At 40.5% G+C, this 27533-nt stretch overlaps 1 protein-coding gene across 2 annotated transcripts; it reads right to left on the bottom strand.

Moving 5' to 3' along the window:
• Positions 1-537: 537 nt before the first annotated feature.
• LOC129870293 (uncharacterized) lies at positions 538-27292 on the bottom strand. Of its 2 annotated transcripts, XM_055945021.1 has the most exons (15): positions 26330-27292; positions 25436-25509; positions 25226-25361; positions 24642-24730; positions 24404-24557; positions 24115-24308; positions 23177-23385; positions 22998-23096; positions 21685-21803; positions 3017-3118; positions 2261-2370; positions 2056-2143; positions 1442-1638; positions 1292-1338; positions 855-1026 (listed from the first exon to the last, which is right to left on the bottom strand). In XM_055945021.1, exons 1-15 carry the CDS (start codon positions 26450-26452, stop codon positions 995-997), a joined length of 1773 nt encoding a protein of 590 aa, XP_055800996.1. In that variant the 5' UTR covers positions 26453-27292; the 3' UTR covers positions 855-994. The 2 variants fall into 2 exon arrangements, with proteins under 2 accessions (XP_055800995.1, XP_055800996.1); XM_055945020.1 differs by lacking the exon at positions 1292-1338 and having other exon boundaries at positions 538-1026.
• Positions 27293-27533: the final 241 nt, after the last annotated feature.

Raw genomic sequence — 27533 nt, 5'->3', positions numbered from 1 at the left:
CTCTAATTAATGATGAAGGAACACTTACCTTTCTTTTATACTCGTTTATCCCTCAATCAACTAGATGAGCACAAAAAAAAGAATTTTTTTTAAGATCATTGCGTCTCTAAGACATCATGTAGTTTGAAACAAGGCTTTCTTGAAATTATAATCTTGTTATTTATAATCTCACATTCAATATGTTGGATAGATATACCAAAATTTGGATATAACCAAACACAAGATAAATGTAATCCCAAATTTTAAATCCAACCCCTAAGGGCTCATTTGATATGCGGAATGAGATAGACAAAGATATTCAATTGAATTAGCTATCCCGTATTTCATATAGGATAGCTAATCTCATCATTTTAGTACATTCCATAGGATTATTATCCCTTATCCAACCATACGAACGCAGAATAATCTCATATTTTATATAAGGGATTGCTATCTCATCCAACATACCAAATGAGCCCATTGTTAGAGGTCAATGAAATGAAAATGAGAAAGGGATGATGAACTTGAAGCAAAATCTGCAAGATATGACAGAATAAGTTCCATCAAGTGCAACGTATTTCAGTTTAGCAAAAATACAATCACCAGAATCAATAGAATTTGATCATCAACACTTTACAAATTATGCACTGTATTAGCTATCAAAGCAGCAATAATGCTCGAACGGTTACTGAACAATTTTACAACAGGAATTTGACCAAAGACAGTTAAAATCCGAACAATTACTGAACAATTTTACAACGGTAAAGATGTATTGCAGCAAAAACAGATGCCACTTTATAATTTACCCAGAATATGTTGTACACAGGATGTCAAACAGGTGAAAGAAAAGCAGTGTAAGAACCACCATTGTACTTCAACCCCTTTAAGAAACCAGAATTTATCTGGGAACAAAATTTGTTATTTGGGATACCAAAACAAAGGCTACCGTTGTCCAAGGCTTCAGTTGCTGAAACTTCAGGATCAGAATATTTCCCAGTAATGCCGAGACTAGCATTCAAGTTAACTGAAGCTGGCTCTGTGATGAAACTGCAAAGACATAAAATTCCGAGGTCAAAAGGGATACATAAGTAACAAATAAATAAAATGAAACAGCATCAGTATCATAGATTAAAACTTCTGAAAATAATATAAATACAGAAAGTTGACGGTTTAACCATTCGGACACTACAGTGAACTCATCTTCAAACCAGTAGTTTTTTCATAATTCTGAAGGATTTCTGCCTGTTAGATTTTGACTTCGAAAATTTAAAGCTTTAATGTTCTTTCAGTGGATCTTGTTGTAATCAAATACCAGTTTCTGGATCTCCATAATCCAACAGCAACCCCAAGGGAGATCCCCTTCCAACCAGTAAAAGAACATGCTTTAATACACGACATGCAAAACTATGTTCTAGTGAAAATGAAAAATAATCCAGGTGAAAAATGTTTTTAGAAAGTATACCTAGCCTCAAAACTTGTGCTGTTAGAGCTGAAAGCATCACATATAGCAGAGGTTACCCATGGGGCAAGGTATCGACCCTTAATTTCAACACTATAGCGCATCCCAGAAGATGGTTGTTGATTAGGCTCACAAGCCACATTTGACTCCATTCCTTGAGAAGCTGCCTGATCAATTCTCCTGACCTCCTTGCATCTGACCTGCAGAGTAGGTAAAATAATATCTATTTGCATTACAGACAACACACTTGTAATACTATAACCATCTTAAGACAATATTTTGAGAGTTTATACAGGATAAGACATTAATAATGCAATAATGAGATCGTCTAACATATTGAGAGACATCTTTGTAATGTAATGAGTAATAACCAAATGCCCATTGAAGGGCAAACAAGGAACAGTGTTATCTTGAGTCCACACATAGATCAGGCAAAAGGACAATTGCAAATGTATATCTGGTCAAATCCACATATTGTCTTACTTATCACACTGTACTCGTCTAATAATCATGTATGATCTTATCTCCATACAAACAACCCTAAAGGTAATGGCCTGAGCCCAACTATCAAACAAGATAAATGAAGAAACAAGATTATGCAAAAGTTTTAAACCAACCTCAGGTGCAGTGAGTGCAGCATTCTCAAATGGTATAGGTGAATACAACACAGGGACATCCACACCGGTTAGAGAAGTTAAGAAATATCTGAAAATTTTGAAAAACACTATTTAGTGTAGTGAAGATCATAAGCAATTGAATATCATGTGGCATAATATGATGGAATGAAGTCAACTAAACATCCGTCATCAACAACGAGTTTACCGATAGTTCAACAGAAAGTCATATAAAGAATGAACATTCTTATTCCCAGTAAATTCCAGCAGGGAATCTGGCCTATTATCCACATCAGACATTGCACTCCGACGCCTAGTCTGCATAAAACATTAAATTCACCAGTTAGAAAAAATAATATTATAAACCAATATATAAATGAAGGTCCTTCTTTTTACAGCTTAAGTTTTTGAATCAGGTTATACACGCACTTCAACATCTTAAGCAAGCAAAGGTCCTTAGTTCGGCCTCACCATCACCTGCTAGTGAAATATTTCCATGTGCTAAGCCCAAGAAAAAGAAATCACAAAATTATGTGGGGTGGGTAATACTGTGTACAAAATAAGTAAATAAAAGTATCTCGTCTCTTACAGTTAAGCTTTTGAAGGAAGCAGTTTACATACTTCAACAATATAAGAAAAATCAAGGTAAAAGGGGAGACTAAATAATCCACCACTGGATACACCATGAAAGTTCTTCTAGCAAGCAGTAAAGTTATCTTAAAGCACAATTCATCACTATAATTACTCCCAAGATTTCCAAATTGAGAAAGTTAAGTTCATCAAGGCAAAGGAAAATAAGACATTAAAAAATATACTCAATCCGTTGGATAATTCTCCCTCTCCTAAAACTTGGAATGAACAAGTCAGTCCAAGAATCTGACATCAATAATACCAAAGCTTTGCAGGCAAATTTCACTGCTGGATTTATTTTTCTAGGTGAGTATCAACAACATAACAATTTTACCTGGCCCATATTTTGTTTCTCAATCTCTGAAAGCTCAACCAGTTCTTCCGTACTAAGCTCCTCCAACTTCGAGTGGCAAAGCGGCATAGAATAAGAAACATCCTACCATCCACAAAAGATTGTGCAATACATAATCAGCTTAACAAATTATGTATCCAAAAAAAAAAGAATTCAGAGCCAGAAGATAGGAAATGGTTTTTTTTCCCCTTTATTTTATTGTAAAAGCATGAAGATGATGTTCCAGCACAGTATATTAGTACAGTATTACAACAACAACGACATACCCATTGTAATCCCACAAAGTGGGGTCTGGGGAGGGTAGGATGCACGCAAACCTTACCCCTACCTTGGGTAGAGAGGCTGTTTCCAACAGTATAGTATTACAAGTGCCTAAAATTGGTGCTGGATCTTAATGAGCTAGACAGAAACACTGATGAGTGGAGTGAATACAAGAAAACAGATGGACTCTTTGGTCTTCCACAACCATTGAGTTAAACAAATACAATTGGGGAAAATTATTTGAAATTAAAGATGGAAAAATGACTATCGAAATTAAAGTTAGAGAAAGTTTGTAGAAGTTGAACTTGTGTTCGGATAGTTGAATATTTTTTTCCTTCAAGCTTCACAGCTAGTGAAGGAATAGCCTCAAACTGAGAAGCCAGTTGCTTACTGCATATGAAGGATAATGACCAAATCCATCATCACAACAGAATAATCAGCACCAATGACCCCACAACAAGAATAGAGAACTTTTCTTATGATAGTGGTTTTGGGCTAGTGTGTGCGCACCTCCTAATTCATCAGTACCTGCTACATCTCAGAAGTACAGCTACCAGGTAATCAGTCTACTGAGGCTTAGTCAAATGGAATCACCCAATGTTTTTTGCCTCTACTTGGATTCAGATCCTGATCTCCCATAGTCTATTCAACTTAACTGACCTCTAGGTTGCCAACAAGAGTAGAGAACTTATGCCAACTTTATTTACCTTTTATGCTCTTTTTACAAAACAAACTGCAAATATGAAATGAGTAGGTAAAATTGAAAGTACATATTGACGCTTGAAAATGATTCGAGTTTGATGAACTAAAGACCTTGTAAGTAAGTGCATCCCAGATTTTATGGAGAATGAACTTCTATTTACTTACATTAAAAAGGGAGAATTGTTTGGAAAATCTCTCAGTTATTAACAGTAAAGAAGAATGATTAGAATTTGACTCCTAGTGTTTCCTTGTCATATGTATATGCCATTTGGCTTCTTTATGTTGAATAAGTGTCATTTTCTAGTATCACTTTTAGTGATGCTAAAGTGCTGAATATACATGCATATTCAGCACGCACTTTCAACAGATAAGAGGTTACGTACTGCAAATTTATACACCATGCATTTGCTTCTCACTTAAAGCCCTTAGACTCTATAGTCCTTTAATACATTTTTGCTTTGGGCTCCTATTTATAGACATATAAGGAACTTCTCACTGAAGCACATACACAATTTCTAAACCTGTGTATGCTATTGTAATGACCTTGAGGGTGATTTTCGTAAATTTGTACAAAACACGCGTGAACAGTAACACGCGTGAACAGTAACACGCGTGAACAGTAACTTTTTGGGCAGAAAATGCCCCTTTCTTCTCATTTCAATATTTTTCAACATTTGTTTGAGTTCTTGAACTCCTTGAGGTGATTTGAGAAGAGATTTTCGAGGCAAAGTGTTGGGTAAGTGATTTTTGACCTAAAACCTTCCTTTTTCATTAAGTTTTTGACGATTTTAACTCTTAAATTTTAGTTTCAAACCCCAAAAATCCTTGTTTCTTCCCTAATCCGAATTTAAGGAAAATTGTGATTTCCAACTCGTTTTGAGCTCTATTTTTATGGGTTTTTCAACCATGAGTTCCTTATTACCAATAGAATGGGATTGTTCAATAAATTTACAGATTTGACCCTTTTCGAAAATAGTTAATTTTTGGACCATTTTACCCCCGGTTCCGAAACCTATCAATATGGGTGTCATTGGACTCCTTGTGACGTGTATGTTTCATTGTTGATAGTGGGTTGTCATTCCGAGCGCTGAATTCGAGAGTTACTTGTCCGGTGGAGGTATTCGAGTGCGGTTTCGGCAATTGAGGTAGGTTTGGCTATCTTTCTTTGAGATTGAGATGGGGTAATTAATCATTCATATGTTATAGACTTTGGGATGGGGTTGTAGTATGAGTTGAGAATGTTATATATATTATGATGTCCGTGTGGAGGCTTATTTATTAATGTGTTGCCGTGACGGGGTTTATTTGTATTACATAGCCCGTGTGGGGGCCTTATTTGTTATCTTATTTGCTTTGAGAGCATGTGAATTATGATTTGCCTAAGAGAGAGGCTTGAGTATATTATTTGACTTGTGATGCCGCCTGAGAGATTGAGTTGGGGGTTTTGAGCATACTTGAGTATTGAAATATTGTTGAGAAAGGGGTGAATATTTAAATGAAAGTGTGTTCTTCCCGTTACTATTTATTGAGGGTGAATATCATGTGTAGGTTAAGTTTTGAGAACTTTGAACATTATACCACATGTGAGTTGATTATTACTTCCATGCATATGTGTTTTGATGCATTCATCCTCATTCATCACATCATGAAACATGGGAAGTTGAGAAATATGGAAATTCTTTTTGAGAAAGAAAATGAAACACCTTTAAACCTTTGTATCTTGAGTCCCTGACCGAGGCAGTTTTCCGGTAGGGTAGTGGATGCATTGTGATCCCAACCTTTGTATCTTGAGTCCCTGACCGAGGTAGTTTTCCGGCAGGGTAGTGGATGCATTGTGATCCCTTGACCACGAGGAGGTGGCAAGGATAATGAGATATTGTGATTGAGGTATATGGTCTGCGAGACCCCCATGGGTCCTGCTTGGTAGCACAGCTCGGCAGGTGTATACGACAGGCTGTGCGACAGTCTTGATTCCACCGTACCACCACATCATTGCATCATCATATTGCATTGCATTGCATTGACATTTGTGCTGCTTGAATTATTTGATTAATTGTGATTATGAGTTGTTATTATACTTTATTCGTGCCACTATATATATAAACTGGCGGCACCGATGCCGAAGTGGGACTTTTCTATATGCAGGTGGAAGCGTTCCTTAGTTTATTTCATAGGTTTGATTAATTCCTTATACTCAGTCAGCTAAAACCTACTGAGTACATGTGAATTGTACTCACCCCTACTTCTGTGTCCCTTTTTGATGCAGATACTAGTCGGGGTACCCCACGTGGCAGTTAATATTCTAGCGGATTGTGTAATTCTCAGATTAGTGGTGAGGTCCCAGAATTCGGATCGTCACTAGTCTATCTTTATTTTTCAGTCTTTTGTATCATTCAGAGACTTATGTTGTATCTTCAGATTCGAACCTTGTATTAGATGCTCTTTATACTTATGACACCAGGTTTTGGGATAATTTCTTCATTGTTTTTTTTTCTTTTTATTTAAATCGTGGAATCACTTTCCTCTTTGGAAGTTTTGTATGAATTTTATTTTTAGGGTTACACATCAGATTGGGTTTTGAGATGTGTGCCATCATGACCTCAGTTTTTGGGTCGTGACAATTGGTATCAGAGCACTAGGTTCACCGGTCTTATAAGTTAAAGAGCAGGGTGTCTAGTAGAGTCTTGCGGATCGGTACGTAGACGTCCGTACTTATCTTCGAGAGGCTACAAGATACTTAATAGGAGAATTTCTTTCTTTTTACTCCCTTCGTGCGATTTATTCATATCAAGTGTTGTATACCTCTGATCTATTCCTTCTGCGCAGATGGTGAGGACTAGAGCCACAATTACTGAGGGTGAGGCTGCACCTGCTGCTCAAGCCCCAGTACGCGGGCGAGGTAGAGGACGTGGTGGAGTCAGGGGACGAGGCCGAGCAAGGGGAGCGGCACCTGCTCGTGGACGAGCTAGAGAGCTATCACCTGAGCCCATGTATGAGCATGAGGATGACTTAGAGCAGAAGACTGAGGAGGAGAGGCCATCCCAGCCTCCTGTGGTTCCCGATAGTACTCCGATGCTTCAAGAGCTATTGGTTCGATTATTGGCTAGACTGGATGGTGCTCCTACCTCTGGTATTATTTCAGGTACTATAGGTTCTCCTATCACAGTTGGTGCTACACCGCCAGTTCAGGGGCCTAGTGTAGGATTTCAGACTCCTGGTTCATCTTCAATGCCTTCTATTGCACCTCCGAGATTTGCAGCTCCGCCAGTTTCTGCTAATGCTGCCATGTCGGTAGCTGAGCAGAAGAGTTTTGAGAGGTTCGTTCGATTGGCACCTCCAAGGTTTGATGGTAAAGCCGGAGAGAAAGCCTATGACTTTTTGACTGAGTGTCAAGATAGGTTGTTCAACCTAGGCATTTTAGAGGCACATGGAGTTGCTTACACTTCATATCAATTTGCGGGAGTGGCCAAAGAATGGTGGAGGTCAGTTCTTGCTCGTAGACCTATTGGTTCTCCTATGATGAGTTGGGAACAGTTTACTGAGGTGTTCCTTGAGAGATTTGTGCCATATAGCCTTCGTGATCAGCGTAGGGATGAGTTTGACAGACTGGAGCAGGGCTCCTTATCTGTATCTGAGTACGAGACTCGCTTCCATGAGTTATCTCGTTATGCTATGTCGAGTATTCCCACCGAATTCGAGCGGATTCGCAAACTAGTGAAGGGATTCGCCGGTTATCTCCAGGAGGCTACAGCCTCTCTTGTATTGTCTGGGGGTACGTTTCAGAGTATTATTGATCATGCCAGGATGATAGAGAGTATCCGACGTGCTAGACAGGGCGGGGCCAAGAGGTTCCGTCGGCAGGGTCAATTCAGCGATCATTCCTCCAAGGGTAGAGAATATTCGGGTTCAGGAACCCATGGTTATCAGGGCAGACCAGTCCAGGCAGCTATTCAGGGTTCTTCGAGCTCCGGAGGTCGTTTTGACAATTCTAGTTATTCCCCACGGAGTTCAGGTCCTCGAGGTTGTTATGTGTGTGATGAGTTTGGGCATAAGGCCCAAGATTGCCCCAAACGTGCTCCTTCTAATGGATGGCCTGGGGCACCAGTTGTTCATTCTATAGATGCTCCAACTATTCGAGGTTCTTCGCAGAATACTAGAGGTGGCACCCATGGTGCTAGGGGTAGAGTACGAGGTGGTGCTCGTGGTGGTTCGCAGGCTAAGGGTGACCGTCAGTTATGCTATGCTATACCGGGTAGATATGAGGCAGAAGCCTCTGATGCAGTTATTACAGGTATTGTTCCAGTTTGCCATCGTTCTGCTTCAGTATTATTTGACCCAGGGTCTACCTATTCTTATGTGTCGAATTATTTTGATGTGGGTATTGATTATGTGAGTGAGTCCCTTATTGTGCCTATTACTATTTCTACCCCAATAGGTGAATCTTTAGTAGTGGATCGGGTATACAAGGGATGTTTGGTGATATTTTCGGGTAGAGAGACCCGTGCAGACTTGATTTTATTAGACATGCTTGATTTTGATGTGATACTGGGTATGGACTGGTTATCTCCTTATCATGCTATATTAGATTGTTATGCAAAGACCGTGACCTTAGCTTATCCCGGTTTACCTAGCTTAGTATGGAAGGGTAATCCGAGTTCATACCCTAAGGGGGTGATATCTTATATTCGTGCTCGTCGCTTGATGGATAAGGGTTGTTTGTCTTATTTGGCTCATGTACGTGATCTCACCACGGAGTCATCTCATATAGAGACTACGAGGGTGGTGAGAGAGTTTATGGATGTATTTCCTACAGACTTGCCGGGAGTTCCTCCTGATCGTGATATCGATTTTGTGATTGATTTGGAGCATGACACTAAACCCATCTCTATTTCTCCTTATCGGATGGCTCCGGCAGAATTGAAAGAGTTGAAAGAACAATTGGAAGATTTATTGAAGAAAGGGTTTATTAGACCTAGTGTATCACCGTGGGGTGCACCGGTTTTATTTGTGAAGAAGAAAGATGGTACTATGAGGATGTGTATTGACTATCGACAGTTGAACAAAGTCACTATCAAGAACAAGTATCCTCTCCCTCGCATTGATGATTTATTTGACCAGCTTCAAGGTGCATCGGTGTTCTCAAAGATTGATTTGAGGTCGGGTTACCATCAGTTGAGAGTTCGAGAATCTGACATCCCGAAGACTGCATTCAGGACTCGTTATGGGCATTATGAGTTTGTGGTTATGTCCTTCGGGTTGACTAATGCCCCGGCTGCTTTTATGGAGTTGATGAACCGGGTATTTCGACCTTATTTGGACTCGTTTGTGATTGTGTTTATTGATGACATCTTGGTTTATTCCAAGAATGAGGCGGATCATGTTAGGCATCTGAGGACAGTCCTTCAGAGATTGAGAGAGGAGAAGTTGTATGCAAAATTCTCCAAATGTGAGTTTTGGCTTGAGTCCGTGACATTCTTGGGTCATATAGTGACCAAGGATGGTATTATGGTTGATCCAGCCAAAGTTGCAGCGGTTCGTGATTGGGTTAGGCCTACTTCGGTTACCGAGATTCGGAGTTTTATTGGGTTGGCAGGCTACTATCGTCGGTTTGTTCAAGGATTCTCTTCTATTGCAGCCCCATTGACTAGGCTAACTCAAAAGACCGTGGCATTTCAGTGGACTGATGAGTGTGAGGCGAGCTTTCAAAAGCTCAAGGAATTATTGACTTCAGCACCTATTCTAGCCTTACCCGAGGAGGGCGTGGCATTTATTGTGTTTTGTGATGCTTCGGGAGTCGGCTTGGGTGGTGTATTGATGCAAAAAGGTAGAGTTATAGCTTATGCTTCTCGACAGTTGAAGGTACATGAGAAGAACTATCCTACCCACGACTTAGAGTTAGCAGCAGTGGTGTTTGTTCTGAAGTTGTGGAGGCATTATCTCTATGGAGTGCATTGCGAGGTCTATACTGACCACCGTAGCCTTAAGTATATCTTTTCTCAGCCGAATCTGAACATGCGGCAGCGTAGGTGGTTAGAGTTATTGAAAGACTATGACATTACCATACTTTATCATCCGGGCAAAGCTAATGTGGTAGCGGATGCCCTGAGTCGCAAAGCATCTAGCATGGGTAGTTTGGCCTTTCTTAAGGCTGTGGAGAGGCCTTTGGCGTTGGAGGTTCAGTCATTGGCTAGACAGTTGGTCCGACTGGATATTTCTACACATCATGGTATTTTGGCATTTGTGGAGGCTAGGTCTACTTTGATGGACCAGATTCGTACACACCAGTTTGAAGATGAAAAGTTGAGGGCCATTCGAGACAAAGTGTTGAGTGGTGAAGCAAAATCAGCCTCTCTTGATCAGGAAGGAGTTTTGAGGATTAATGGTCGCATTTGTGTGCCCAAGGTTAGTGAATGGGTACGTATGATATTAGAGGAGGCTCATTGTTCCAAGTATTCGATTCACCCGGGAGTGGCAAAGATGTTTCATGACTTGAAACAACATTATTGGTGGTGTGGCATGAAGAGAGACATTATTGATTTTGTGGCTAAGTGTCTAAATTGCCAACAAGTGAAGTATGAGCATCAGAAACCGGGTGGTCCTATGCAAAGGATGCCCATTCCTGAGTGGAAATGGGAGCGTATCACTATGGACTTCGTGTCTGGATTACCCATGGCATTGGGTAAGTATGACTCTGTCTGGGTGATTGTGGATCGATTGACCAAATCAGCCCATTTCCTTCCGGTGAAGACTAGCTACAATGCGGATCAGTTAGCTAGGATCTATCTTCGTGAGATTGTTAGGCTGCATGGGGTGCCTATCTCTATTGTATCGGATCGGGGTTCAGTGTTCACCTCTCACTTTTGGAAGGCATTACAGCGTGGTTTGGGTACGCGACTAGAGATGAGTTCAGCATTTCATCCCCAAACCGATGGTCAGTCTGAACGGACTATTCAGGTGTTGGAGGATATGCTTAGGGCCTGTGTGATTGATTTTGGTGCCCGATGGGACCAACACTTGCCCTTAGCAGAGTTTGCCTATAATAACAGTTATCACTCCAGCATTCAAATGGCACCATTTGAGGCATTGTATGGTCGTAGGTGTCGATCACCCATTGGATGGTTTGATTCTGTTGCGGTTGATGCATTGGATACTGACTTACTTAGGGATGCTGTGGAGCGGGTACGTTTGATTCAGGGTCGACTATTGACAGCTCAGAGTCGTCAGAAGAGTTATGCTGATAGGAGGGTTCGTCCCTTAGAGTTCATGGTGGGTGATTGCGTGTGGCTTAAAATATCGCCCATGAAGGGTGTGATGAGGTTCGGAAAGAAGGGCAAGCTTAGCCCAAGGTTTGTTGGCCCGTTTGAAATCCTGAGGAGAGTAGGTGGAGTGGCGTATAAGTTGGCCTTACCCCCTAAATTGTCAGCTGTCCATCCGGTGTTTCATGTTTCCATGCTTCGCAAGTACATACCGGATGAGTCTCATGTGATTTCTTATGATGCGGTAGAGTTGAGTCCGGATTTGACTTATGAGGAGGAGCCGACAGTTATTCTAGATAGGCGGCTTCGTAGACTCAGGACCAAGGAGGTCGCTTCGGTCAAGGTGCAGTGGCAGCATCGGCCTGCTGAGGAGGCGACTTGGGAGTTAGAGTCTGATATGCAGGCTCGATACCCTCAGCTTTTTGAGACCCCAGGTACTTTATTTTATCTTATGTTCGAGGACGAACATCCTTTTTAGTGGTGGATATTGTAATGACCTTGAGGGTGATTTTCGTAAATTTGTACAAAACACGCGTGAACAGTAACACGCGTGAACAGTAACACGCGTGAACAGTAACTTTTTGGGCAGAAAATGCCCCTTTCTTCTCATTTCAATATTTTTCAACATTTGTTTGAGTTCTTGAACTCCTTGAGGTGATTTGAGAAGAGATTTTCGAGGCAAAGTGTTGGGTAAGTGATTTTTGACCTAAAACCTTCCTTTTTCATTAAGTTTTTGACGATTTTAACTCTTAAATTTTAGTTTCAAACCCCAAAAATCCTTGTTTCTTCCCTAATCCGAATTTAAGGAAAATTGTGATTTCCAACTCGTTTTGAGCTCTATTTTTATGGGTTTTTCAACCATGAGTTCCTTATTACCAATAGAATGGGATTGTTCAATAAATTTACAGATTTGACCCTTTTCGAAAATAGTTAATTTTTGGACCATTTTACCCCCGGTTCCGAAACCTATCAATATGGGTGTCATTGGACTCCTTGTGACGTGTATGTTTCATTGTTGATAGTGGGTTGTCATTCCGAGCGCTGAATTCGAGAGTTACTTGTCCGGTGGAGGTATTCGAGTGCGGTTTCGGCAATTGAGGTAGGTTTGGCTATCTTTCTTTGAGATTGAGATGGGGTAATTAATCATTCATATGTTATAGACTTTGGGATGGGGTTGTAGTATGAGTTGAGAATGTTATATATATTATGATGTCCGTGTGGAGGCTTATTTATTAATGTGTTGCCGTGACGGGGTTTATTTGTATTACATAGCCCGTGTGGGGGCCTTATTTGTTATCTTATTTGCTTTGAGAGCATGTGAATTATGATTTGCCTAAGAGAGAGGCTTGAGTATATTATTTGACTTGTGATGCCGCCTGAGAGATTGAGTTGGGGGTTTTGAGCATACTTGAGTATTGAAATATTGTTGAGAAAGGGGTGAATATTTAAATGAAAGTGTGTTCTTCCCGTTACTATTTATTGAGGGTGAATATCATGTGTAGGTTAAGTTTTGAGAACTTTGAACATTATACCACATGTGAGTTGATTATTACTTCCATGCATATGTGTTTTGATGCATTCATCCTCATTCATCACATCATGAAACATGGGAAGTTGAGAAATATGGAAATTCTTTTTGAGAAAGAAAATGAAACACCTTTAAACCTTTGTATCTTGAGTCCCTGACCGAGGCAGTTTTCCGGTAGGGTAGTGGATGCATTGTGATCCCAACCTTTGTATCTTGAGTCCCTGACCGAGGTAGTTTTCCGGCAGGGTAGTGGATGCATTGTGATCCCTTGACCACGAGGAGGTGGCAAGGATAATGAGATATTGTGATTGAGGTATATGGTCTGCGAGACCCCCATGGGTCCTGCTTGGTAGCACAGCTCGGCAGGTGTATACGACAGGCTGTGCGACAGTCTTGATTCCACCGTACCACCACATCATTGCATCATCATATTGCATTGCATTGCATTGACATTTGTGCTGCTTGAATTATTTGATTAATTGTGATTATGAGTTGTTATTATACTTTATTCGTGCCACTATATATATAAACTGGCGGCACCGATGCCGAAGTGGGACTTTTCTATATGCAGGTGGAAGCGTTCCTTAGTTTATTTCATAGGTTTGATTAATTCCTTATACTCAGTCAGCTAAAACCTACTGAGTACATGTGAATTGTACTCACCCCTACTTCTGTGTCCCTTTTTGATGCAGATACTAGTCGGGGTACCCCACGTGGCAGTTAATATTCTAGCGGATTGTGTAATTCTCAGATTAGTGGTGAGGTCCCAGAATTCGGATCGTCACTAGTCTATCTTTATTTTTCAGTCTTTTGTATCATTCAGAGACTTATGTTGTATCTTCAGATTCGAACCTTGTATTAGATGCTCTTTATACTTATGACACCAGGTTTTGGGATAATTTCTTCATTGTTTTTTTTTCTTTTTATTTAAATCGTGGAATCACTTTCCTCTTTGGAAGTTTTGTATGAATTTTATTTTTAGGGTTACACATCAGATTGGGTTTTGAGATGTGTGCCATCATGACCTCAGTTTTTGGGTCGTGACAATTGGTATCAGAGCACTAGGTTCACCGGTCTTATAAGTTAAAGAGCAGGGTGTCTAGTAGAGTCTTGCGGATCGGTACGTAGACGTCCGTACTTATCTTCGAGAGGCTACAAGATACTTAATAGGAGAATTTCTTTCTTTTTACTCCCTTCGTGCGATTTATTCATATCAAGTGTTGTATACCTCTGATCTATTCCTTCTGCGCAGATGGTGAGGACTAGAGCCACAATTACTGAGGGTGAGGCTGCACCTGCTGCTCAAGCCCCAGTACGCGGGCGAGGTAGAGGACGTGGTGGAGTCAGGGGACGAGGCCGAGCAAGGGGAGCGGCACCTGCTCGTGGACGAGCTAGAGAGCTATCACCTGAGCCCATGTATGAGCATGAGGATGACTTAGAGCAGAAGACTGAGGAGGAGAGGCCATCCCAGCCTCCTGTGGTTCCCGATAGTACTCCGATGCTTCAAGAGCTATTGGTTCGATTATTGGCTAGACTGGATGGTGCTCCTACCTCTGGTATTATTTCAGGTACTATAGGTTCTCCTATCACAGTTGGTGCTACACCGCCAGTTCAGGGGCCTAGTGTAGGATTTCAGACTCCTGGTTCATCTTCAATGCCTTCTATTGCACCTCCGAGATTTGCAGCTCCGCCAGTTTCTGCTAATGCTGCCATGTCGGTAGCTGAGCAGAAGAGTTTTGAGAGGTTCGTTCGATTGGCACCTCCAAGGTTTGATGGTAAAGCCGGAGAGAAAGCCTATGACTTTTTGACTGAGTGTCAAGATAGGTTGTTCAACCTAGGCATTTTAGAGGCACATGGAGTTGCTTACACTTCATATCAATTTGCGGGAGTGGCCAAAGAATGGTGGAGGTCAGTTCTTGCTCGTAGACCTATTGGTTCTCCTATGATGAGTTGGGAACAGTTTACTGAGGTGTTCCTTGAGAGATTTGTGCCATATAGCCTTCGTGATCAGCGTAGGGATGAGTTTGACAGACTGGAGCAGGGCTCCTTATCTGTATCTGAGTACGAGACTCGCTTCCATGAGTTATCTCGTTATGCTATGTCGAGTATTCCCACCGAATTCGAGCGGATTCGCAAACTAGTGAAGGGATTCGCCGGTTATCTCCAGGAGGCTACAGCCTCTCTTGTATTGTCTGGGGGTACGTTTCAGAGTATTATTGATCATGCCAGGATGATAGAGAGTATCCGACGTGCTAGACAGGGCGGGGCCAAGAGGTTCCGTCGGCAGGGTCAATTCAGCGATCATTCCTCCAAGGGTAGAGAATATTCGGGTTCAGGAACCCATGGTTATCAGGGCAGACCAGTCCAGGCAGCTATTCAGGGTTCTTCGAGCTCCGGAGGTCGTTTTGACAATTCTAGTTATTCCCCACGGAGTTCAGGTCCTCGAGGTTGTTATGTGTGTGATGAGTTTGGGCATAAGGCCCAAGATTGCCCCAAACGTGCTCCTTCTAATGGATGGCCTGGGGCACCAGTTGTTCATTCTATAGATGCTCCAACTATTCGAGGTTCTTCGCAGAATACTAGAGGTGGCACCCATGGTGCTAGGGGTAGAGTACGAGGTGGTGCTCGTGGTGGTTCGCAGGCTAAGGGTGACCGTCAGTTATGCTATGCTATACCGGGTAGATATGAGGCAGAAGCCTCTGATGCAGTTATTACAGGTATTGTTCCAGTTTGCCATCGTTCTGCTTCAGTATTATTTGACCCAGGGTCTACCTATTCTTATGTGTCGAATTATTTTGATGTGGGTATTGATTATGTGAGTGAGTCCCTTATTGTGCCTATTACTATTTCTACCCCAATAGGTGAATCTTTAGTAGTGGATCGGGTATACAAGGGATGTTTGGTGATATTTTCGGGTAGAGAGACCCGTGCAGACTTGATTTTATTAGACATGCTTGATTTTGATGTGATACTGGGTATGGACTGGTTATCTCCTTATCATGCTATATTAGATTGTTATGCAAAGACCGTGACCTTAGCTTATCCCGGTTTACCTAGCTTAGTATGGAAGGGTAATCCGAGTTCATACCCTAAGGGGGTGATATCTTATATTCGTGCTCGTCGCTTGATGGATAAGGGTTGTTTGTCTTATTTGGCTCATGTACGTGATCTCACCACGGAGTCATCTCATATAGAGACTACGAGGGTGGTGAGAGAGTTTATGGATGTATTTCCTACAGACTTGCCGGGAGTTCCTCCTGATCGTGATATCGATTTTGTGATTGATTTGGAGCATGACACTAAACCCATCTCTATTTCTCCTTATCGGATGGCTCCGGCAGAATTGAAAGAGTTGAAAGAACAATTGGAAGATTTATTGAAGAAAGGGTTTATTAGACCTAGTGTATCACCGTGGGGTGCACCGGTTTTATTTGTGAAGAAGAAAGATGGTACTATGAGGATGTGTATTGACTATCGACAGTTGAACAAAGTCACTATCAAGAACAAGTATCCTCTCCCTCGCATTGATGATTTATTTGACCAGCTTCAAGGTGCATCGGTGTTCTCAAAGATTGATTTGAGGTCGGGTTACCATCAGTTGAGAGTTCGAGAATCTGACATCCCGAAGACTGCATTCAGGACTCGTTATGGGCATTATGAGTTTGTGGTTATGTCCTTCGGGTTGACTAATGCCCCGGCTGCTTTTATGGAGTTGATGAACCGGGTATTTCGACCTTATTTGGACTCGTTTGTGATTGTGTTTATTGATGACATCTTGGTTTATTCCAAGAATGAGGCGGATCATGTTAGGCATCTGAGGACAGTCCTTCAGAGATTGAGAGAGGAGAAGTTGTATGCAAAATTCTCCAAATGTGAGTTTTGGCTTGAGTCCGTGACATTCTTGGGTCATATAGTGACCAAGGATGGTATTATGGTTGATCCAGCCAAAGTTGCAGCGGTTCGTGATTGGGTTAGGCCTACTTCGGTTACCGAGATTCGGAGTTTTATTGGGTTGGCAGGCTACTATCGTCGGTTTGTTCAAGGATTCTCTTCTATTGCAGCCCCATTGACTAGGCTAACTCAAAAGACCGTGGCATTTCAGTGGACTGATGAGTGTGAGGCGAGCTTTCAAAAGCTCAAGGAATTATTGACTTCAGCACCTATTCTAGCCTTACCCGAGGAGGGCGTGGCATTTATTGTGTTTTGTGATGCTTCGGGAGTCGGCTTGGGTGGTGTATTGATGCAAAAAGGTAGAGTTATAGCTTATGCTTCTCGACAGTTGAAGGTACATGAGAAGAACTATCCTACCCACGACTTAGAGTTAGCAGCAGTGGTGTTTGTTCTGAAGTTGTGGAGGCATTATCTCTATGGAGTGCATTGCGAGGTCTATACTGACCACCGTAGCCTTAAGTATATCTTTTCTCAGCCGAATCTGAACATGCGGCAGCGTAGGTGGTTAGAGTTATTGAAAGACTATGACATTACCATACTTTATCATCCGGGCAAAGCTAATGTGGTAGCGGATGCCCTGAGTCGCAAAGCATCTAGCATGGGTAGTTTGGCCTTTCTTAAGGCTGTGGAGAGGCCTTTGGCGTTGGAGGTTCAGTCATTGGCTAGACAGTTGGTCCGACTGGATATTTCTACACATCATGGTATTTTGGCATTTGTGGAGGCTAGGTCTACTTTGATGGACCAGATTCGTACACACCAGTTTGAAGATGAAAAGTTGAGGGCCATTCGAGACAAAGTGTTGAGTGGTGAAGCAAAATCAGCCTCTCTTGATCAGGAAGGAGTTTTGAGGATTAATGGTCGCATTTGTGTGCCCAAGGTTAGTGAATGGGTACGTATGATATTAGAGGAGGCTCATTGTTCCAAGTATTCGATTCACCCGGGAGTGGCAAAGATGTTTCATGACTTGAAACAACATTATTGGTGGTGTGGCATGAAGAGAGACATTATTGATTTTGTGGCTAAGTGTCTAAATTGCCAACAAGTGAAGTATGAGCATCAGAAACCGGGTGGTCCTATGCAAAGGATGCCCATTCCTGAGTGGAAATGGGAGCGTATCACTATGGACTTCGTGTCTGGATTACCCATGGCATTGGGTAAGTATGACTCTGTCTGGGTGATTGTGGATCGATTGACCAAATCAGCCCATTTCCTTCCGGTGAAGACTAGCTACAATGCGGATCAGTTAGCTAGGATCTATCTTCGTGAGATTGTTAGGCTGCATGGGGTGCCTATCTCTATTGTATCGGATCGGGGTTCAGTGTTCACCTCTCACTTTTGGAAGGCATTACAGCGTGGTTTGGGTACGCGACTAGAGATGAGTTCAGCATTTCATCCCCAAACCGATGGTCAGTCTGAACGGACTATTCAGGTGTTGGAGGATATGCTTAGGGCCTGTGTGATTGATTTTGGTGCCCGATGGGACCAACACTTGCCCTTAGCAGAGTTTGCCTATAATAACAGTTATCACTCCAGCATTCAAATGGCACCATTTGAGGCATTGTATGGTCGTAGGTGTCGATCACCCATTGGATGGTTTGATTCTGTTGCGGTTGATGCATTGGATACTGACTTACTTAGGGATGCTGTGGAGCGGGTACGTTTGATTCAGGGTCGACTATTGACAGCTCAGAGTCGTCAGAAGAGTTATGCTGATAGGAGGGTTCGTCCCTTAGAGTTCATGGTGGGTGATTGCGTGTGGCTTAAAATATCGCCCATGAAGGGTGTGATGAGGTTCGGAAAGAAGGGCAAGCTTAGCCCAAGGTTTGTTGGCCCGTTTGAAATCCTGAGGAGAGTAGGTGGAGTGGCGTATAAGTTGGCCTTACCCCCTAAATTGTCAGCTGTCCATCCGGTGTTTCATGTTTCCATGCTTCGCAAGTACATACCGGATGAGTCTCATGTGATTTCTTATGATGCGGTAGAGTTGAGTCCGGATTTGACTTATGAGGAGGAGCCGACAGTTATTCTAGATAGGCGGCTTCGTAGACTCAGGACCAAGGAGGTCGCTTCGGTCAAGGTGCAGTGGCAGCATCGGCCTGCTGAGGAGGCGACTTGGGAGTTAGAGTCTGATATGCAGGCTCGATACCCTCAGCTTTTTGAGACCCCAGGTACTTTATTTTATCTTATGTTCGAGGACGAACATCCTTTTTAGTGGTGGATATTGTAATGACCTTGAGGGTGATTTTCGTAAATTTGTACAAAACACGCGTGAACAGTAACACGCGTGAACAGTAACACGCGTGAACAGTAACTTTTTGGGCAGAAAATGCCCCTTTCTTCTCATTTCAATATTTTTCAACATTTGTTTGAGTTCTTGAACTCCTTGAGGTGATTTGAGAAGAGATTTTCGAGGCAAAGTGTTGGGTAAGTGATTTTTGACCTAAAACCTTCCTTTTTCATTAAGTTTTTGACGATTTTAACTCTTAAATTTTAGTTTCAAACCCCAAAAATCCTTGTTTCTTCCCTAATCCGAATTTAAGGAAAATTGTGATTTCCAACTCGTTTTGAGCTCTATTTTTATGGGTTTTTCAACCATGAGTTCCTTATTACCAATAGAATGGGATTGTTCAATAAATTTACAGATTTGACCCTTTTCGAAAATAGTTAATTTTTGGACCATTTTACCCCCGGTTCCGAAACCTATCAATATGGGTGTCATTGGACTCCTTGTGACGTGTATGTTTCATTGTTGATAGTGGGTTGTCATTCCGAGCGCTGAATTCGAGAGTTACTTGTCCGGTGGAGGTATTCGAGTGCGGTTTCGGCAATTGAGGTAGGTTTGGCTATCTTTCTTTGAGATTGAGATGGGGTAATTAATCATTCATATGTTATAGACTTTGGGATGGGGTTGTAGTATGAGTTGAGAATGTTATATATATTATGATGTCCGTGTGGAGGCTTATTTATTAATGTGTTGCCGTGACGGGGTTTATTTGTATTACATAGCCCGTGTGGGGGCCTTATTTGTTATCTTATTTGCTTTGAGAGCATGTGAATTATGATTTGCCTAAGAGAGAGGCTTGAGTATATTATTTGACTTGTGATGCCGCCTGAGAGATTGAGTTGGGGGTTTTGAGCATACTTGAGTATTGAAATATTGTTGAGAAAGGGGTGAATATTTAAATGAAAGTGTGTTCTTCCCGTTACTATTTATTGAGGGTGAATATCATGTGTAGGTTAAGTTTTGAGAACTTTGAACATTATACCACATGTGAGTTGATTATTACTTCCATGCATATGTGTTTTGATGCATTCATCCTCATTCATCACATCATGAAACATGGGAAGTTGAGAAATATGGAAATTCTTTTTGAGAAAGAAAATGAAACACCTTTAAACCTTTGTATCTTGAGTCCCTGACCGAGGCAGTTTTCCGGTAGGGTAGTGGATGCATTGTGATCCCAACCTTTGTATCTTGAGTCCCTGACCGAGGTAGTTTTCCGGCAGGGTAGTGGATGCATTGTGATCCCTTGACCACGAGGAGGTGGCAAGGATAATGAGATATTGTGATTGAGGTATATGGTCTGCGAGACCCCCATGGGTCCTGCTTGGTAGCACAGCTCGGCAGGTGTATACGACAGGCTGTGCGACAGTCTTGATTCCACCGTACCACCACATCATTGCATCATCATATTGCATTGCATTGCATTGACATTTGTGCTGCTTGAATTATTTGATTAATTGTGATTATGAGTTGTTATTATACTTTATTCGTGCCACTATATATATAAACTGGCGGCACCGATGCCGAAGTGGGACTTTTCTATATGCAGGTGGAAGCGTTCCTTAGTTTATTTCATAGGTTTGATTAATTCCTTATACTCAGTCAGCTAAAACCTACTGAGTACATGTGAATTGTACTCACCCCTACTTCTGTGTCCCTTTTTGATGCAGATACTAGTCGGGGTACCCCACGTGGCAGTTAATATTCTAGCGGATTGTGTAATTCTCAGATTAGTGGTGAGGTCCCAGAATTCGGATCGTCACTAGTCTATCTTTATTTTTCAGTCTTTTGTATCATTCAGAGACTTATGTTGTATCTTCAGATTCGAACCTTGTATTAGATGCTCTTTATACTTATGACACCAGGTTTTGGGATAATTTCTTCATTGTTTTTTTTTCTTTTTATTTAAATCGTGGAATCACTTTCCTCTTTGGAAGTTTTGTATGAATTTTATTTTTAGGGTTACACATCAGATTGGGTTTTGAGATGTGTGCCATCATGACCTCAGTTTTTGGGTCGTGACAGCTATCCCTCTGGACATTTAAGATGTTCAAATCCACACTAGCATTACTTGCATATCACTGGATCATAATAAATTCCAGTTATCAGGAACTTAAATTGCAGAGGTTAGACCTAATGAATAAATGACACTTTAATGACATTATAACAGGCCCAAGCTGCCCCAAGAGCAACTTTTATAATCATAAAATAGAAGCAATGTATAGGATTGTATCAAGTTTGCAGGTCACCAATTCCCATTGTTGAAGGGTGTGAGTGTGACCATCTCATTTAAAAGCTTAAGTGGTTAGAGAGACCACACTTTTCTATTACTTAATTATATTCTCAAAAAGCCCCCTCACATGCAGACGTGATTCTTTTTCGTGGTCCAAAAATGTGGAAATTCTTTTCAGCAATTGAATGACAGTGAGACTCGGTCCAAGACTTCTGCCAGCTCTGGCGCCATGTTGAAGTGCGTAACCATCTCATCTAAATGCTTAAGTTGTTAGATAGCAATTTTTTTTATTTACTACATTATATTCTCAACACCCATATTCAATACAACAATACTGTAAATGTTGACACCAAATAGGCCACAAACGAGCAGGATAATACATGAATAATGCTTGAAGAAATAAGCAAAATAAGAAGTATCATATATTCAGCATCTTACATGTTCTTTCAGTAATGACCTCAAACCCCGGGTTGACTGAGATATATATGCGTTACAAACACATTTGTCCTCCTCTGAATAAGAACTGGTGAACATGATCACAAACTGAGCAGTGCAAACTGCAAAGTTTATGACAGAGAGAACATGAATACATAATATTCAGATCAATATAATGAAGCAGAAAAAAAGGTACTCCTTACATTTCATTTTATATTGGTGTTAAACTATGCAAATAATTTAATAAAGAAAAAAAAACCAAAAGTACCCTTGGAACATGTTGTCTTAAACATACCATGACATTTCAATGGCTACGAGGACATGCTATTCAGAGCAAAATGAGAAGTTTAATGTTTTCCAACTATATAAATGAGTCATCTTTGCCAAATAGACTAATAAGGAAAGAATGTCATATAAAGTGGAACAGAGTGAAAAGCCCTTAAGCTATCATGAAGTTGTATCTGCAAACAATTGCATCTTTGTTCAGATTCACAAAGTAGTTACAATAGAGAAATAAACTCAGATGGTTTACTCATTTATGATAGATTAAGCATCACCTCATCCAAGGATATCCATTAAGAGTTCTTCAAAGGACATAGACAATGCAAACTTTTGTATGCGTTCTTAAATTGACTAAGAATAGAGCTCTTAAAGGCTAGTTATGTATAAGCCAAGAAAGTTAACTAACATCACAAGTACCATAACCAATAAAGTTAAACAATAATTATTAACACGTAAAATGGAAAATGCACATGAAGAAAAAGGACAGAAAAGTAGGTAGTAGAAATAGAGCTTCCTTCTAAAACAGAATCTGCTGGAACCACTTCAAATAGTTTCTCTATCATTACAAGCAACATAACTAGGCTCAAAACACGTACACACATTTTTTTTGAAACTAAAATAGATACATGTATATGTGTTAAACAAACCGCCTGTGGGCAAATATCAGAGATAATCTACTGATAAGACCCAGTTGCTTGATGGGATATCAAAAACAAACGACGACAACAACAACAATGTACGCAGTGTAATCTCACAAGTGGGGTCCAAGGAAGGTGCTGTGTATGCAGACCTTACCCCTATCTTGTGAAGCAGGGAGGCTGTTTCCAAAAGACCCTGCTCTGATGGGATATCAAAAACCAAGTAATAATATCATGAAGAATCCATATCTTGCATTTCTCCCTTTACTAAGATGCAGATATCCATCCTAATCACTACTACTTCATAAGTGTGAAGTCACATAAAATTTGAAGAAAATAAGAACTGCATGTCAGTTATAATAGAACATTGAAGGTGGTTATTAAAATGATTATTACCATAGAAGATGCTGCAAACATTCTTCCGAAGCATGTAATATAAACTTCGAAATGAATCCTGCCATGCTAGCTGCCTTTCACTTAAAAAGTCCAGTTGCCCTAGGATTAACAGACAGATTTATACAGTCAGGAGCGAAGACAGCAAACAAAGGTAAGACTACAGAAGAATCCAGTAATACCTCCAGCTGAGGCAGACAAGGTTAAAGCTGATATAACTGAAGGCGGTAGAGGAGACTGAGGATACATCCAGGAATGCAATGACATTGGATTAATCGATTGGGATACAGAAGTCACTTCAGATAAACAGGTCATCTTTTGTCTCATGAAACATTTAACTGAGGACCTCGCCACCACATTGTTGGTGCCACAATTGATCAACCTGTGAAACCTAAAGGACATACAAGACTTAATTAACCTTCAAAAAACAACATCGAGGAACACAATTCAAAGTAATAAGAGCAGAAAAGTACTGCATAACAAGTATAGATAATACTCAGATGAAAAAGTAAAAGGCAAATCAAATGTTAGGCTTTGATTTGCTGTTAGATAAGAAACAAGGACATAAAAAAGTGGCAATGTGTCAATATTGCATGAGTCTAACACAAAACACACCTTGGACAAGGGCCCAAAACCTGGTCAGCCACCTTCAGAATTCTTTACAGCACTTTTATAAATAGACGCATTTAGACAAGCGGCAACACTAACCATTTGTTTTTGGAACACATTTCATGGCATGGTCAAACGATGTACATCTCTCACTTCTTATATGGTTATGCCACACTTGGTTTAGTTTAGTTACATGCCATCAAGTCTTACTTAAGTATGTCATAAGAGTCAACTACTAAATCTCATGAAAGAAAATGTATATATCAGACACTTCATTACAAACTTAGACCAACATCATAAACAAGCTCTGCCACTCCAGGTCCAGATAGTGTGAGTATTTAAACTATCTTGTGTTATTTGGTGGTAAATAAACTTCCTGAGATGCACAGATTCTTTTTATGAGTTAACACCAAGAAATGCAAATGGACATTTTTTCCAACAATTAAATGTAGGCATGCATCAATATCAAAATGGCTCATTAAATAACAAAATTAGTTAACTCATTACTTACCAATTGATGGAAGATGAGGATACAACTCGTATGTTAGTTTTCATCGTCAAATCCAATGGGGTCATCTTGCATGGAACATTGAGTTCTGAGCAGAATTTTTTTGACCTAATACCACCATCAGTTTCAGAGGATTCAGCAATTTTAGCAGCATCACCTAGATGCTCATGAGTAGCCAGTCCTCTTAAGGCTTTATCCTACCAATAAAAGATAAAAGGTTAATTCTTAGCTTTATCAAAATTCAAAGTATACAGAGAGATTGAAGAGGATAAATGCAGGAAATTGTAATTACCATATCAACAGTAGACAAGCCATGTACATCTACACTACCCAGTGACAGCTCAGTGACACTGCGGAAAGTATTCTCACTGCACCTTTCGCTTGTGCTACAAGTGTCGGTTGCATCATCTTTCCCAGCTACAGTTGAAGCAAGAGAGAATTTTGGGCTTTTGATGACAATATACAAAAAATTCATTAAATCAGCAGCAAGAAGATATAATAGCCATTACATTCAACAAAGATGTATTTACCATTTTGATCGCTGTTGATTCTCAGCAGGGAAAGCTGAAGGAACAGAACAATTTTTCGTACTACCATTATTCTCTGCTTGAAAATTTTCCTGCCAGCAAGAAAAATAAAAATATGTGAAACTTGTGAAGATATATAATGAGTTCGTAGTGGAGGAAAAATGCAAAAAACCTACTCCCTTTGTTCAAGTTTATGTGATGCTTTTTCTTTATTAGTTCCGAAAAGAAAAACATATTTCTATTTTTGAAAAATGCAAAAAACCTACTCCCTTTGTTCCGAAAAGAATGACATATTTCTATTTTTGGAAACAATCTACTACACTTTCCATTTTACTGTTAATGAGAAGCTTTTACAGTCATGCAAATGTTATGCGATGTTTTAAGGCCACAAGTTTCAAAAGTTTTATCGCCGCACAAATGTTATGGTATGTTTAAGACCACGAGTTTCAGAAGTCTTTACTTCTTTCTTGAACTTCATGCCAAAACAAACTATGTCATATAAATTGGAATGAGTATCAGCTAAAGCATTTGCTGAATTACATAGATTCCCAAAAAATATACACTGACAAAAAGTAAAGTAAACTAACCTTGCCATTTTCTTTTCTCGAAACCAACTTAAGCCTGATGCTACTTTTTCTGGACGGAAATAGCTCGTCCACACGAGTATCAACATATCTTGGGTTCTTCAGTACATCACATCTCTTGGGCACTGGGAAAAGACCACTGCTTTCAAACAAGTGGATGAACTTTGTGAGTTGCACTTCAACAAGTTATAAGAATCTGGGAACAAATATTACCTCATTGGGCCACCATTTGAAACTGTTGATTCATCCACAAGTTCCACAGTATTCTTTTTCTTCAATTGTTCTCCCTGTCATATTCAGTGTTGTCAAAGACAAAGATGCTCATGGATGCCCATAGTGAGAGATTAGGTCTAATTAGAAATTTTGACAAAGGATACTTTTATTGTTAAGTTTTATCTTGAAAATTAACAAGCATATTTAACTTCAATTGTTTAGTAAAGTTTTCTTTCAAACTAAAAGCAAAAAGAAATTTATGTGTCTTACATAGTTCCATAGTCTTTATTATTCTTTCAGCTGCTTAAATAGACTTTCCCCAATGAATTCTACTCATACAAATAAACCACTAAAGAAAAATATACACTCCTTCTACTCGACCAGGAAAGGTGTAAAAAGCAACAGCAACATTTAATAGGACAAGGCCCAATAGAAGGACAAGTTAACTTCCTACTGTCATTCATTCCATTCACTTCCAAGAATCCAAGTCAAGTCACTAAAACACTTCTCTTACCACATTATTATGTTATTATAAGCATATGACAAAAGAAGCCTTAAAGCAACAGTAGAGTTGTCTCTGTATGACCTACATAAAAACACGGGTTCAAACTGTTGAAGCAGTGACTAATGCTTGCATTAAGGTAGGTCGTCTACATCACACTCATTGGGGTACAGCCTTTCCACAAACCCTGTGTGAACGCTGGATGCTTTGTGCACTAACCAACCTTTTTAAAAATATGTTATTATGCAAAAGGGATGCTCTCTTCACCCACAAAATAATCACATTATAACTCACATCCTAATGTCCATCTTACTTAAATAACATAAATCAAAGCTACTTTCATATAAAAAAACTGAAACTTTAAAGTTAAATCAAGGAAAAAAGGTACTCACTCGCAACTCCGATGGAGTTTTCCGTTTCAATGCAGTGGTAGTAGTAACCTTAGAACCACCACCGCCACCAAAATTAAGTGCATTTGATTGATGTACCATACCCGCAGCAGCAACCTTCGCCATCTTCTTCTAACTTCAACTAGCAAATACAACCTTCTTCAGATATCACACATCAAATTGTTCAAAAACCTAGGAACCTGAATGTTCGAATCATCTACTGCCCTCGATAGTGTTCAGGGTGAATCGACGGCACCGATGGAGGTTGAGCGGATATTTCCGGTGTGGGTATGGGGTTGGCGGGGGAGGGGACGGGGAGAGTACTGGTGAAGTGAGAAAATGAAAAACGAGAGAAGGATTTTGGGGGATTTGAAGTAAAACGAGAGAAGGATTTTGGGGATTTGAAGATTTCAATTTCAATTTCCCTTGTTTCGCAACTGTTTCGGTTTGACGGTAGTAATCCCACTAAGTTTGCAAAGGAGAGTGGAAGGCTTGCTCCAGGAGCATATAGATAGAACAAAACTCAGTAGCGCAAAAGCTGATGGTACTAAGTCCTCTCTTCAATCCCCTTCTCTCTCTCTCCCCCAAACTGAAGAAATCTCAAGATCGACAAAGGAGAAAATTATTAGAAACCAAAGCAAAATCAGATTTCACAATGTCAGCAGCTTCAACAATGGCGGTTGTGGGAGCATCAAGCTCGTGGTCCAGAGCTATGATACAGAGCTCACCTTACACTTTCTCCGCTGTCGGAATTGCCATAGCTATTGGCGTCTCTGTTCTTGGTGGACGTTGGCTGAAGAAATGAGGGCTCTAGACGTGAATTTTAGGGTTAAGGAATAAAGAGGATAGTTTGAAAACCATGTATATGGAGTTGGCGGGGAAGGGGACGGGGAGAGTACTGGTGAAGTGGGAAAATGAAAAACGAGAGAAGGATTTTGGGGATTTGAAGATTTCAATTTCAATTTCCCTTGTTTCGGTTTGACGGTAGCGGGTCGGGCATGGGGCATATATATATATATAACTCCTATTAATTTAAATATTATTATCAACCAAGTAATATCAACCAAGTAAAATGGTTGTCCACTTAAAATGGTGGATAGTCCATTTACTTTTTAAGTGGGTAAAATGCCCATTAATATTTTCCTCCACTTGTAAATATGGCTATAAATATAGCCTTAAACTTCAATGTAAAAACACACAAACACAT

This window comes from Solanum dulcamara, chromosome 10 (genome assembly GCF_947179165.1).
Source record: "Solanum dulcamara chromosome 10, daSolDulc1.2, whole genome shotgun sequence".
Taxonomy (NCBI): domain Eukaryota; kingdom Viridiplantae; phylum Streptophyta; class Magnoliopsida; order Solanales; family Solanaceae; genus Solanum; species Solanum dulcamara.
This window is presented reverse-complemented; position numbering and strand designations above follow the sequence as displayed.